The sequence below is a fragment of the Drosophila obscura genome, unplaced genomic scaffold, assembly GCF_018151105.1.
Source record: "Drosophila obscura isolate BZ-5 IFL unplaced genomic scaffold, ASM1815110v1 contig_1, whole genome shotgun sequence".
Lineage (NCBI taxonomy): Eukaryota > Metazoa > Arthropoda > Insecta > Diptera > Drosophilidae > Drosophila > Drosophila obscura.
In genome coordinates, this window is record NW_024542679.1 from 7808157 (window position 1) to 7823668 (window position 15512).

General features: G+C 47.0%; 1 protein-coding gene across 1 annotated transcript; it reads left to right on the forward strand.

The window, feature by feature from the left end:
- Positions 1-1473: 1473 nt before the first annotated feature.
- LOC111071181 (protein encore) lies at positions 1474-14562 on the forward strand. Its single transcript, XM_022362366.2, is given in 13 exon segments — positions 1474-2227; positions 2829-3182; positions 3185-3273; positions 4959-5850; positions 5944-6085; positions 6169-6322; positions 6385-6702; positions 6766-6995; positions 7245-7643; positions 9441-10581; positions 10648-12969; positions 13038-13137; positions 13208-14562. Coding segments are annotated over 12 exon segments (6174 nt in total). The 5' UTR covers positions 1474-2227; positions 2829-2851; the 3' UTR covers positions 13264-14562.
- The last annotated feature ends 950 nt before the right edge of the window (positions 14563-15512 follow it).

The following is a 15512-nucleotide window of genomic DNA, read 5'->3' on the forward strand; positions in this document are numbered from 1 at the left end:
TGCCGCTGCCTCTTTTCCAAATCTTATTCTTATTCCGCTTCTCTGCCATTCCACGTTTTTCGCCATTTTCGCGGGTATTTCCCAGAATATGAGATTCAATGCGACTGACATGACATTCGCTATTTGGTCAGGTGTAAAAGTGGGGGGTGTTTTGCGGGGTTGTTGGGGGGGGGGGGGCACTCAGACCTTCATTCATCTATAGGTTTTCTTTCTTTTTTATTATTAGCTTTTGTTAATATTTCTTGCGGATTTGGTGCCTGTTAATGCTCACAAAGAGACCAAAAGGAAAAAGAAAATGAAAACGAAAGAAAAAGGGAAAATATGAATGGGTTGACTAAGTGGATTTTGGGTAAAGGAAAGGTTAAACGATTAGGAGAAGGCCTGGAACTCTCTTATTTCTTCCAAATGAAGTTATTTTGTAGGTTCTTAAATTTTGTAGGCTGGTAAACTTTCAATCTTGGTCTAAGTCTTGGCTGTTGAAGACTCTTTTGAAAGAGTTCATACCTGAAGATCTCCATCAAATGTTGTCTCTATGAAAATTATCTTTTTGTTCATCAAAACTTCTTCTCCTTACCCTCTCAAACACCGACTCTATCTGCTTATGCAAAAGTCCATTCAACTCGAAAGATAAGCATCAGGAGTCCCAGAAGATTTTTGGCTGGCCAGCAACCCTTTTGTTCAAAGAATGGGAACAAAATTAGCTACCTAAAAAGTGTAGCAATCAAAGATACATAATTACCAGCGAAAAGATGAACCACAGAAACCAGTCCAGGGAGAGGGCATATGCTTAAGGATACCCCACATGGATAGAGAGGGGTGGTATCCACCCTTTTAATCATGCAAAAATATTTATTTTGCCGAGGGCAAAATTCGCATCAGGAAATATTCTCTCGCTGTCTCTCTTTGCAGTTTTGAATATCAAAATAAATCGTAAACAAGGTCATATTGTTTATTGGTGTGCGTATGCGTTTACACAATCTATCTCTCCCGCTCTTGGTGGCCACTCTCTTGCTCTATCTTTGTGCCATCTCTCTCTCTCTCTCTCTCTCTGTCTTTCTGTCTCTGTCTGTCACTCTGTGTGTATCGCGTGCGCGTATTTTTTCTCGTGGAAAAGCCCTCAACTTGTACTCAACGTTTTCCTTCGAACTTGCAGCAAGAATAAAAATGTGTGCCACAAACAACAAATCAAGGAAATCCTCACGAAACCTCAAGAACTCTATAAAGAACAACCAAAAATGCTGAAAAGCTAAACAACAAACAAACAAACAAAAAAAAAAGGGAAATCAACAAAAGAAAGAGGAAAATCGACAGCAGCAAAAACAACAACAGAAAAAAAAGAGAAAGAAAAGCTTTAACTAAAATATTTTTAACTATACAATATACATACATACAAACAAACAAAACATATATAGTATATATATTATATATAAATTAATTATAGAATATAGCCATTAAGTGTTTAGTGCATAAATTAATTTTAAAACAACAACAAAAAATTGAGAAAATCGAAGAGAAGTGCAAAAAGAGACAGAGACCAAACCAAAACGCGCGAGAGAGTGCGAGCTTCTGATTTTCGGTGATATGGTGTAAATGTGATAAAAAAAAAACACAACGTTATAAAAAACTAAAAACAAATCAACAAAGAATCAAGTTTTAAATACAATTAAAACATAAAAATTAACCTAAAGGAAATTCGAAAAGTAGTGTTTTTATTTATTTTTCTCAAACGACACTTTTTGCTACGAAACTCCAAAGAACAATAACTATTTATCTACCTAATCGCAAAGCCTTGTCTCTCAACAAAAAAAAAAAAAAAAACTATAGAGGGAGAGAGAGATACCTAAACTAAGTCGCACAAAATTATCTAAAAGCAATTCTGAAAACTGAAGACTTTTTCGCAGTTCCGAAGTTTCTTCGTTTCTACTCTACATTTTTGTATGCAACATAAATATTCTATCAACTTCACTGCCGCAAAAATCTTTTCGACAAATATGATTTTATTCGTATAAAAACAAAAATACTCGTAAAAAAAGTAAAAAAAAATAAAAACAAAAGCCATCTGAGAACTATGCATTAATTCTTATGAGAAAAGACAACAACTAACAAATCAAACGGACGAAAGAGAAAACAGGAGGTGAAAGCAGTAGGAGGAGGAGGAAACCAACTGTTTTGGGAGCTACATAAAAACCGTATAAACAAAATGCAATAGTCTAAAACACTCATTGAGGTAAAGGTTTAAAAAAATAGTTTTTTAGTTCTTACAATCATCTTAGAAGAAAGCTGTGGAAAAGTGCATACCTTTGGTCTGTGCATTACAAAATTCCCTTGCTGTCGACTGGTCCGAATGAGAATGCCCAAGAATTTAAAAACAAAATAAATGTCGTGCGTGTGATGGCTCCCGGGTCCGATCGCTCCTGCAACAACATGCAGACTGAACGCTTGTTTGCTGATAAGGCTTGTTTTGTTTTTATTGTTGTTGGACTTCTCCAAAATTAAAAAAAAAGTTGCATTGAAGAATCAGTCAATCTGCTTACAAAAAGACAGATGTTGAGTCAAAATTAAGAAGTTTAAGAAACTATCCTGTAAAGACTGAGATAATACTACAAAAAATATTCGAAATTTTTTCAGTAAATTCCCAGAAACCAGAAACATTTGAAAGTGTAATTCAATTTGAAAGGTTGTCAAGAAAGTTGCTCCTTCGATTTCCCCCCCATGAGTATTGAATAGTTTTCATAACTATTTCAACTATTTATTTTACCTATTATAATCTATAGGGCTATCGAATTATCCAACTAATTTTAGGCTTTTATTCTCTGTTTTCTTTGCAGTACACTTGACATAAACTGTGATTATGAGTTCCACAAAATCTCAAGTAGCCCTAGCTACGAATATTCCAACCAATATATCCTCTGCCGCTTCTGCCTCATCGTCATCAGCGGCTGCTGCGGCCGCCGTTGTAGTGGTTGCCAGTGCCAACAACGCTGCCGCCGTTGCCTCAAATACGCCCCAAACAGGATTAGCAGTTGGAGGAGGAGGAGGAGCTGTAACAATCACAGGATCGCCATCGGGATCAGGATCAGGATCGGGTGCTTCATCTACAGCAACGGCAGCCATCACCTCATCATCGGTTGTGGCCACAGGCCCAACGGCAACAGCAAGTGCAACAAACAACAGCAACAGCACAGCAACAACAACTGTGAAGATTCTCAAAGCGGAAACGGAAACGGCGGTGCTGCCAATTTGGGAAGACAAAATAGTTTTGGCAATCGACGAGTAAGTTTCAGCAACAGGAAGAACAACATTCAGTATCCCTTCTTTGCGTTGATCTATCCTTCAGTCAGTCAGTCAGTCAGTCAGTCAATCGCTTTGGGGCTAAGAGAAGTATATGTTTATGTGTGTATAATACTCGTAGAACTAGCAATGGATTGGAGTATATAGGTCAGGTCAGTCAGGTGTCAACTTATGTTGCATTCTCTCGCTGCTCTCGACTCTCGACTCGGTGCTCTCTCTCTCTCACTCTCTGTCTCTTTTGATGCAGATACATAAGTGCAGCAGCCATGAACTGAACTCTCGAGCAAAGGATACACGCCCAAAAAACGTCTATTAAAGTGGGTCAGGTCACTGGCAAAATCTGAATGGAGCGAAATGGGGGATGGTACTATAGTGGGAGTAGTACAAATGCAACCCAGGGATTGTGCGGGACTGGGAGAGTGCAATTGCGATTGGTATTGTCGAGGGGGTGGTGTGGTGTCTGTGTGTGTTTGTGTTTGTGTGCATTTCTAGGAATCGGTTATGCCTGGAAATTCCCCAATCGACCCCTACGGACGATGATAGTCCCAAAGAGTTGCAGCAATTGTTGGTAAACGTGTTTCTGATTGCTGGCTGCCTGCCTGCCTGCCTGCCTGCCTGCCTCCCCCCCACAATCCCAGACAGCTCGCTCTCTCTCTGTCTCTGTTTTTTCTGCCAACAAAGTTCAAGGTTTATGTGTGTGTGTGTGTTTGTGGGGGTGGCAGTGGGTCTGCAGGTCTGTGGTTGCCTTAGTTAACTCCGCTCATGCAGGATTTATCGTCAATCATTGTTTATGTGCGCGCTCGGGACAACCAGAAATTTTTGGAGCTGCTGCTGCGTGGCGCCCAAGGTCGATTTATTGATTTTTCACAAAAAAAAAAAAAAATTAAACATTAAAAGTTTAGTTTTTGGAATTTCAGGAAGTCTGTTTATGAATTCAAAGAAATTTCCTAAGGCCAGAAAGTTTTATTCTCTTCAAGTTAAAAGGGAAAGAAAAGATTCCTAAGCGAAGTAGTGATAATTAGGGGTTGGGATTTTGGGATTAGGGGTTTTAGGAGCAGTAGAGATTGATACAGGCGAGGCAATGAGGGCCCAAGTATTTTTTTCGCTCACTGAAAGCTACCTAAAGCAGCGTTCTCGTGTTCTCCATTGAACATCAAGTGTTAATTAAGGACTTTGCCAGCAATTTCGAGTGACTTTCAGTGACTTCAACTAGAACTGATTAATGATGTCAGTCGTCTGTCAGTCGATTCGGTAGATTCGTGGCTTGGGTGGAAAATCAATGCAGAGGCAAACAAATAGTAAAAAGAACGAAATGAATGGATGGACTTGGGCTGACTGACTGACTGACTCATTGACTGAACATGAACGATGGCTGAATGCCTGAATGCCTGGCGCCTGAGCAACTCTCTCTCTGTCCTTCACGTGCCGCAAAAATGTCAAAAGGCAACCGAGAATGGAGGAGGAGTTTTCCGCCATCTAACCTTTTCCTTTTGTTTTTTTTTTTTTACTGTTATGTGTGTGTGAGTGTGCCAACAATTGCATCATGGAACACAGGGTTCTGAGCGGGCAACTCCTTCCCTTCTCTTCAACTTTGGCATTCATTTTTGTAACTAATTTGAAACTAATTGCTACTACCCCTCCACTGGGCCATGTTCTTTGCTTTGCAGGGTAACATGAAGGGCAAACATCTCACACGCAGTCATGCCATGCGTGAGTCCACATCGCCTCCACGCACGCCAACGCCGAGAGCTGCCTCCGAGCCGCAGCAGCAACAGCAGTTCCAGGGGGAACCCCACGAGCACAACAATAACAACAATAATAATAACAACAACAGCAAAGCACAATCATCCGGAATTCGGGGTAATTCCCCGCTGATGGAGACACCTGCCGTGATTGTCACTAGTCAGCAACAGCAACATCAGCCACAGCAGCAGCTGCAGCACCAGACGCCGCCAAAGCCACCACAGAACATGCCACTCAGCAATGAGGCAGAGTTTCCCAAGTTGTCGCCACCCAAGAAATCTGGCGGCGGCGGCGGCGGCGGACAGCACAATCGCACCAACAGCAATGGCAGCGGCATGGAGTACAACAATAACAAGAAATTCGTTGTGGATATGAAGGCCAATGGACTGGACAACAACAAGCATCACAGCAACAGTAACAGCAACAGCAATAGCTCTGCCGCGAATGTCATCTACAATTCGGGAATGAACTACAAGGCCGCGGATCGTCACGAGCGCCACGAACGCCATGAGATGTCCAGCCAGAATAGTAATCTCAGCAATAACCATGACGAGGAGAGCTACCACTACGAGGGGCCCAGAGGAGGCGGTGGCGGTGGCAAGAAGCATCGCGCCAATACCAATTCAAAGGGGAATAAGCCACGCTTGAAGAACATTGGCGGCAGTTCGTCGGGCAGCATTGATGGCGGCGGAGGCGAACGCGAACGCGGATTCGGTGGAGGGGCAAATGGCGGAGGCGGTGGCGGTGGCGGCGGCATGCCCAACAATTGCAATTCAAACAATTCGAGCAACAACACATCGGGCTTCATATCGCGCGGTAAGTGGCATCTTTCGCGGCATCGCAAACTGTGGCCCATCACACCCGGCTCATGTCACTGTCACTCACTGATTCTAGTCTTTCATCAATCAGAGAACTCGAGCGAGCATTACACCGATTTCGGAGGCACCGATCTGCTGATGTTCTTTCGCGATACGCTCAATAAGAATCCCAAGGATCGCAATATACTCTTGAAAATCGAGAAAGATCTAATCGATTTCATACAGGACAATGGGTGAGTTTTCCCCTCCCCCCCCCACCATGAGTTTTCATTCATTTCTCAATCTATACATGTGTCTGTCTATATATATTCTGTAGCCACGATTGTGAGTTCCGTTTTCCACCGGCTTCCTCGTATAACCGCATGCTGATCCATCGCACGGCTGCGTTCTTTGGCATGGAGCACAATGTGGATACAGAGACACAGCAGTGCGTGATTGTGGCTGCCACAAAGGGTACACGCATACCAGAGGTACGTTGATCTCAGATTGAATTCTGCTGAAACTGAATTCCAATGCCAATTTTGCCTTGCAGATCCGCTTCCAATCGCTAGTGCGCGATGATGTACGCAAGTCAATTCTGAAGCGGGACACGCACAGCTTCGATGAGGTACGCCAGTCGCCGTATCTCTGTCCCGAGCGTGTGATGCTCGATCGCAAGGCCAAGAGCTTTGAGGAGCGCGAGGAGGATTATGATCGGGCGCGTAGTCGCATCTTTAGCCGCACGGGCACCCAGGATTATGGCGATGAGGATTGCTATGGCGGATGGGAGCAACAACAGCAGCAGCAGCAGAAGCAATCACAGCCACCGCGACCCAAGCGGCCCAATGGAAAGATGCTGCAAATGCAGAATGTACGATTCGATCGTTACACAAATGATATATCCTCCTAAACTAAGCAAAATTCCATTCCACAGTCGACGGAATCACGTGATGGCATGCGTTCGGGCGGTGCAGTGCCCAAGTCCCACAACTTTGGCAACTATGGTGGACCGCCCAGTGCTGGTGGCAATGGCGGTGGCGGTGGCAACTCCTTGCCGCGCGGCGACTCCAGCAACTCGATCAAGAGCGGACGCGGTGGCTTTGCCAAACAGGACTCGACTGGCAGCAACAGCACAGCCTGGCGGCTGTCTCCTTCCAGCAGTGGGTGAGTACTACTTGCAGCAGCAAGCCGATGCCCACTTTCTAGCCGATTCCACATCCTCTCATGCCCAACCAAATCCAATCCAATCGAATCGCTCTCGCTCCATTTTTTATAAATTATATATGACTGTAAAACCGAAAAACCGCGAAATCCCCCGCGACAAAAACGATCACAAAACGAAACGAAACAAACAACCAACCAACCAACCAACATTTAAAACCAAAATTCCTACCACCCTCCAACCAACTCCAGCTACAAGACACGCACCCAGTCGGTGCGCTCCGATTCCGTCACGCCCTCGCCCACTGGCTACGGCAGCGACCGGCAGACACCGGAGCTCAGTCAGCCGATACCTAATCGCATGGGCATGGGATTGGGATTAGGATTGGTAGGGGGTGGCGGCGGAGGCTCCGCTTCGTACCAACAGCAGGCAGCAGCAGCAGCAGCATCCACAGCATCCACAACAGCAGCAGCCGCAGCAGCAGCAGCAGCAGCATCGTCTTCGTCCTCATCCTCGTCGGCGTCATCGGCGTCCAATTGCTCAGGGACATCATCGGGACTGGTGTGGGCCGTCACAGACATTTCGAATGTGCCAATTGGCAGCCTCCTCATTGATCCGCAAACCCTCCAACCAATTGTCAATGCAGACGGGTAATTTACAAAAACTAAACCAAAAAAAAAAAAAAAAAAAAAACGAAACAAATTTTAACCACACAAACAAATAGAAAAAAACAAATGAAAAATCGCTGCAAAATTTTAAGCCTATTTTTTTCCAAACAAAACAACAAACAATTATCGCAATGCTTTTGGTCCTTAAGTTATACGTTATACGTTACGTTACGTTACGTTTTGTTCTAGTTTTATTTTGATTTCGATTGCGACACTAATCCTAACAGCAGAACATAAAAAACAAACGACAGACAGGCCAGGCCAGGCGGCTTAATGCCAGAGTTGGAAGTTTAATTTTAGTAGTTTTATCTTTGAAATTTGCGCTTAGCAAGAATCGTGAAATGGAGTGCCAGACATACTTTTTTTTATAGATAATTATATGATATTTATTTACCTGTAATGTGTTCTTTAAGAATGCCAAAGATATGAGTTACAAGGTAGATCCGATTCGTTTTTTCATCTGTAATTTTTGTATATAGCATAAATATATTATAATAGTTTTCAGGCAGCATTTAAATCAAGTTAAATCGAATCAGTAATCAGTAATCAGAAAAATCTATTTAGCAACTGATACCGCGGCCCCGCGGTACCGACATTACCCCGTTTTAACTTTGTTTTCTTCACTTCTACCTAGACATACAAAAAGTCTATTAGTTTTTTGCTTTTATTTTCTAAATATATAAATATATATTTTTGGTTTCGTTTAAATGTTTGTTCAGGATATATATATATATATATACATGAGGATATATTATCAACAAAACCCACCTTGCATATTCGCTTAAAGAACTCGCAAATGTCTAGCCATTTTAGTAATAACCATATAGAATATTCTTAATACTTATATATAAATACAATATATATATATACGTTTGTTTTTTTTTCATATATATATATACAATACTATTATTAACGTGTGAAATATGCTATTATGACTAGCTTTTATTTGTTCTGTGACGACTTGTTGATGTTGTTTTTGTAAATTATCTGCCTAAAACTCGAAAACTACTCGATAAATTAATCAAAACCGACACCAAATGCAAAACACCAACTGCTATCGAATATAATTATTCGTCTCACCCTCTCTCAATCTCAATCTCAATTATCTATCGCTATTCTCTCGCTCTCGCTATCACGATCATCGCTCCACAACTCCACAAACAACAACAAAAACTCCACTCTTCACATACCACCACAGGGCGCCGCTCTCTTCGACTCTTTCACTCCAGAGAATTCCAATCTTCACTCTCCTCCACTCCACTCCACTGTCCATATTGTCACATCACATCACATCATTCAGCGATTGATTGAATGAATGAATGATGTGTGTACTGTACCCCAGTGTCTGCCAGTGTTGTTGTCTTGTCACTTGTCTTAACCTAATTGTTGTTTGTTCAAATTGCAACCAAAATAAGCCAATTCTGTTGATGTTGATGTTTTTTTTGTTTTTGTTTCGATTTAAAAATACTTTTTAAAATACTAAGTGTCTGTCGCTGTCGCTGCCGCTGCCGTCTCGTCGTGCTAACACAAAACACCCACACCCACACCCAAACCTACACACACACGCACACTGCAAAAACTGTGGCAACCCTGTCAGCAGACCGCTTGAGCTGACTGTACTTTCCTTTATACACTTTATACTTGGTTCTTTTTTTTCGTATATTGCCTATTCGAACGTTGCATGCCGCCGAGCGAGAAAAAAAACCAAATGACACTGAATCCCAATTGATGTGAAACGAGAGCTTGCAGATCTCTAATGATTTTTCTTCGATTTTGCAGCTCCATCTACCACTACGACCCGTCCAATTTGCCGCCCAATCAGGCGCTCCAACATGCGGGCAACCAGTATCAGTCCGGGAACAACAACTCCGGCAGCTACTCCAACTATCGCCGGGCATCGCCACACCAGCCGCCGCCACCGCAACAGCAACAGCAGCAGCAGCAGCAGCATCACCAGCAGCCGCCGCCACAGCAACAGTTGCAGCAACAGCAGCAGCAGCCACCTCCACAGCAGCAGCAGCAGCAACAGCAGGTGTATGCCACAAATGAGCTGTCCTGCAGCCCCACAGAGAGCTATGCCGAGGAGGTGCAGTCGCCGGGCTTGGACTGCTCCGAGGGTTACGAATCTGGTTACATGATCAGCGAACAGCAGCCGTTGCCACCGCAGCAGCAGCAGCAGCAACAACTCCCAGTGCAGCCGTCGCTTCCACAGCAGATCCCACAGCTGCCGCTGGTGCCACAGCAGCCGACGCTCGTACAGCAGCAGCAACCGCAGCCGACGATCCCACAGCAACTGCCACAGCAGCAGATACCATTGCTGCCACAGCAGCTTCCACAGCAACAGCAACAACTGCCCAGCAATGACGCCGTCAGCATCAAGCCGGGCGACGATTGTGATAGCAGCCTGGCCAGTGCCACGGCCTGCCTGAGCATTACGACCTCGACCTCCACCAAGAACTACGATCGCATCGAGGTGCAAAAGTACAAGAATCAGGCCACCAGTCCGAATATACCAGCCTGCTGTGCCGCTGTCGAGAAGGAAATGGAGGCAGCTGCCATCGAAGAGGAGGAGCCGGACGAGCCGCTCCCGGCACCATCCACCTCTGCCTCGTCCACGTCGTCCTCGGGCACTGCCGAGATGCCGCCCAGCAGCAGTCAGACACCGCTGCCAGTCGTCGTTGCCACGCAGATGAACTGCGATGTGCAGTCTGTGTCGCCCAGTTCGACGCCCTACAGCCAGTGCGAGGCGAAGCCCGTCAGTCATCTGCAGGGCATCAGCCAGGGCGTGCCCGTCGAGGAGCCAAAGACCACCTGGACGTACACGCAGAGCTACCAGGCCCCAGATGGATCCACCGTCTTTCACACCACCACCACCCCGAACGGGGCGGCTCCTTACTGCGCCACCACATATCAGCAGGGGGTAAGCATGCCATTTTCTGGCTCTGTCTCTGCTAAAGCTAATCCTTCTCCTTCTGCTCCTGCACAGCCCGATGGCAGCATCTATGCTGTGCCCCAGGGTATGGTGTATGCCGCCTACCCGCAACCGGGTGTGACCACCTCCGGTGCCGGCTCGCAGCCGCTCTTCCAACTCACGACGAGCACCCATCCGCCCGGACAGACGCTGTTCGCCTCGCCGGAGGCCGGCGGTGAGCTGTCCGGCGGCACCTACATGATACCTGTCTTCGATCCGGCCCAGCAGCAGCGCGAGGGTCTCATCCAGGCCCAGGCCATCTACCAGGCGGGACCGGGTGGACCGGCCACCGCAGTGATGCCAATGCCTGCCGCAGCGGCCTATCCAGGAGCACAGTTTGCGGCCGCTGGTCCCAACGGAGCACCCATATACCAGGCACCGCTGATCTACTCCAGCGAACCGGGCGGCCCGCAGCTGCAGCAGCTGCCGATGGCCTCGTACCCGTTCCAATACTCCTACCCGTACTACCACCCGATACCCTACTACGTGCCGCAGCAAGCGGTGGCTGCCGCGCCAATGGTAGCCACTGCCCAGCCACCGGGCGGACAGGGAGCCCCCACACAGGCACTGCCGGGCCAGAGTCAGCCGGGGCATGCGACTGCCTCAGCGGCTGGACCGCCCACGGTGTCCGCAGCCCAGCATCATCACCACCATCACCATCAGCAGCAGGCCGGCAACGGGGGACAAGTGGTGACCACGTCCGGCTACATGACTGGTGGGGGAGGAGGTGGCGGCGGTGGAGGAGCCCGTGTGAAGCGCACGCCCGGAGGCGGCTCCATTCACTACAATCCCAGCTACCCGCCGACATCAGTGGGCCACGCCACTGCGGCCCATCATCCGGGTCCGGGAGTCACACAGCTCATCGCTGCTCCATCCGGAGGCACAACGACATATCATGCGCTCCCGACACTGACCCTGGCCCATGGCGGAGCGGCGGGCAGTCAAGATCTCAGTGCCGCTGCTGCAGCGGCCGCGGCTGGCGCCCACTGCTATATTCTGCCAGCGCAGCATGCCACGGCCCCGATCCCAACGAACATCTTCCCCTATGCGGCGGCAGCAGCAGCTGTCGGCCAGGCGGGATCTCAGCCCGGAGCACAGGTGGTGCAGCAGCAGCAGCAGCCACTGCCGCCTCAGTCGCAAGCAGCTCCGCACCACACACTGATCACGGCGGCTCCCTTCTACCCGGCGGGATCCGTGGATCCGGGTGCCTCACAGTCGGCGCCTAGCACACCCGCGGCCCCAGGACGTCAGGCGCCGTTGTTCAGCACTCCGCCAGCTCCGAATAACAGCAGCACTGGCAGCAGCAGCGGCGGCGGCGGAGGAGGAGGCGGCGGCGGCGGTGGCTACCACAGCAACAGCTCCACGCCGCACTACTACCAGAGCAGCAACGAGGGTGGCTATGCCACGTCCTACGAGAAGCGCAACAACAACGGCGGCGGCTCGTCCGGACCACCGCGCAAGCCGTACCATCCGGGCGGCTACAACCCCCGGCACTCGGTGCCACTGAGCGGCATTCCGTCGGGCGCCAAGACGCCCTTGCTGAACTCCAACAACGAGCCCACGCCCCGTGCCTCGCCCAGCATCAGCCTGGGCGGAGGGGGAGGCGGCGGCGGCGGACCCCTCTCCTCGTCAGCCCCGCCCTACCACCATCGCGGACCGCCGCCACATGTGATGAACAAGCGCGAGGGCAAGCCCAATCAGCTGCCTCTCATCAGTGGACCACCGCCCAGCTACGCCCCGCCCTCGAATCCGGGCGGAGGCGGTGGCTCCAGCTACGAGTCCAAGCCACCGGTGCGCCTCAATGCGGCAGCCGCCAGCTTCCGCAGCCAGAAGTCCATGAACACGGACTATCGGCGCAGCGTCTCGCAGCGGAATTCGCCCAGCGCCAATGGTGGAGGAGGTGGTGGCGGGGGCGGGGGCAATGGCAGCCACGAGAGCAGCAACAATTCGCCGAACAGTATTGTCAGCAGCAACAACAACAGTGCCGCCAACACACCGAATGCCGCTCCAGCTTCCGCCCTGGTCAGCCATACCGGCGGCTATGTCGTTCTCGATCAGGCCACGGGCGCTACCATGAACGCCTCACCGCCCTCGATCTACATGGGTGGTGGCGGCGGCGGCGGTGGCTCGAATGGTGGCGGCAACAATGCTGGCGCCGGCGGACCACGCGCCTCGCACATTCCAGCTCAGCTGCATCACAGTGCCGCCGCCGCAGCAGCAGCCGGAGCAGCCGGGCAACAGGCCACAGCGGCGGTGCTGAGTGCCGCCCTCGGCGGATACAATCCGAATGGGGCATCCGGCGTATACTTCAAGTATGGCCAGGCGTACTTTGCGCATGTAAGTCGGATTAATATTGATGCACCTTGAAAATGGTTGAGTTATATATTTGAATGTTTCTTTTGCAGCCATCGGTGGCCTTGCCCAACAGCCGACGCTCGCCGTCTAACGATATCAGGCCGCAGATGGCGCAGATGGCCGGCATGTATCCCACAATGATGATACAAGGTGAGTGGAGAGGAGTCCTTTGCAGTGCCCAAAAAGATCTTTCAGCTAATACTATTTTTCTCGTTTACAGCTCGTCATCCCAGCCGTCATCCGAATCCCAACTACAAAGGATCGCGGCCGCGGTAAAGCCATCCACCGAAAGGACGCCCACAAAAAACAAAAACAAAAAACACCCAGATAAAAAGCAGATAAAGCGAAACAAAAACTACATAAACATAACGGCATACCTAAGATAAAGATAAATAGCAACCTAATCTAGTGGAACATAAAGTAGATGACAAAAAGCAAGAAGAAATGAAATGGAAAAGGAACAGAGCGAAAACGAAAGCGGGCTAGAGCAGAAGGCGATCGCCAGAGATATGTGTGGCAGAGCGGCGAGCGATCGCTGGCGGAACAGAGAGCGATAGCGGTTAGTGGTGGGGCATACACGAGCGTATTGGTAGCAGCTTGAAGCGAGCGCTGGGGCAGGGACTTATAACTGAGGAATCAGTGTCAGCAAATCAAACCAAACCACAACACACCACACACCACAATCTACACAGAATCTTCCGCAGAAACAGTAACAGAAATGGGGATTAAAACCATCATAGCATATAGCATATAGCCTCAATATATATATATATATACATATATATATAAGGAGTATTGTACGATATAGCTACAATAGCAGTCGCCGCAAGAAACAGATGAAAGGATAACCGATAACCGAAAGATGAGAAATATGAATGCTGTATATTTTGTGCCATTATAAAATAGTCTTTAATAAACTACTAACGAGTACCCGGAAAAGCAATAATTAAACAAACAAACAAACACACACAACGACGGCCCCAAAAAACAAAAACGTACTAGGACCTGCAGACGTAACGTGACGTGACCTACACACACACTGACTTCCAGTCCCTTTCTAGCTGATATTGGCATTAAAAAACACCCATCATTGCTTCTGAGTGAACTCTCGAAGGGCGTCCACAACGCATACATACTGAGAGAAGGAACCCCACATGTCTATGCCATGACCGAGCATCTCCCAGTAGAAGAAAGCGAAGTCCCCGACCCACTATTATATTTTCCAAAGCTGCTACCAAATAACCGAAATCAAAAGACAAAAAAAATTCCTAGATGCCGTCTTGCTTTGGTGTGTTTAATTGAATGCGTTTTAATTATGTTAGAAATCTCAACCGAAAGCAGTAGCAAAAGCCAGAGAGAGATACACCACTCGACTCGACTCCACACCACTCCACTCCATCCACTGACGCGACACCTGAACCTGAACCTGGACCTGGGACTCGAGCTATGCAGCGTATCTGCCGCCAGATTTGGGGGGCAAGAGTCTTATATCTAATTTTGTGTTGCAAAATTTTGTGTAAAGCTCTTCGACGAATAGTAGTCTCGACACCAACAACAACATCAACAACACAATCAACTAAATCTGTTTATTATATAAAAAAAGTATATAATATAAATACTATATATCTATGATTTAGGAAGTCAATTCTTATTATTTTCTAATTGTCTAAGTTATTACACACTTTTTGTTAACTATTTCTTTCATTCATGAATTATTCGCTACGATTACGATTACGTTTATGTTCTTTTCGAAATAGAATTTCTTTATAATTTTTCTGTTCCTTAATGCAAAGAAGCTGCAGCAAAACAACAACAAAACTTTAGTTAAACAACAAAAAAAAAAAACAAAAATAAAAATAAACAAAAAACTAAGAACGATTATGGAGAAGAAAGATATTGGAGATTGAAAGATGGAAAGATGGAAAACGACGGAGAGCCAAGCAGCTATACATTTATTGTTAAACAAAATAATTAGCTTAGCGTATAAAACTACATATGTATATGTACCATCTAATAATACGATATATAGGCAAGTGAAACAAACAAAAAACAACAAAAAAGAAAAATCAACAAAAAATGCGAAAATCGAAAAATATATAATAATAAAAAGGAAAAACCACATGATTAGTTAAAGTTACAAAAACTTGTGTTGACTTTTCGTTATCATTTATCATTTTCACATATTTCCACATACATGCATATGTATGTATGTATGTATGTATGTATGGCTGTATGTATGTCTGCCTGCATGTAGTACTCTCAAAACCTTTTTTTTTTGTGGGTCTTACTACGCTGCCTAGAACCAAGCCTGATCTGATCGCTCCGATACACACACACTCTATATCTATCTATCTACCTACTTTAAGGATTTATGATTTGCTTTTGTACAACGAAACTCGAAAAGCAATGGCAGAACTATTCTCTCTCCCACACTCAGTCGGAAACTTCTACTAGAACTGTATCGTATGTCTAAATGTACATAACAATAATTTACACACCACAATCTAAAGTGCGACTACGAGTAT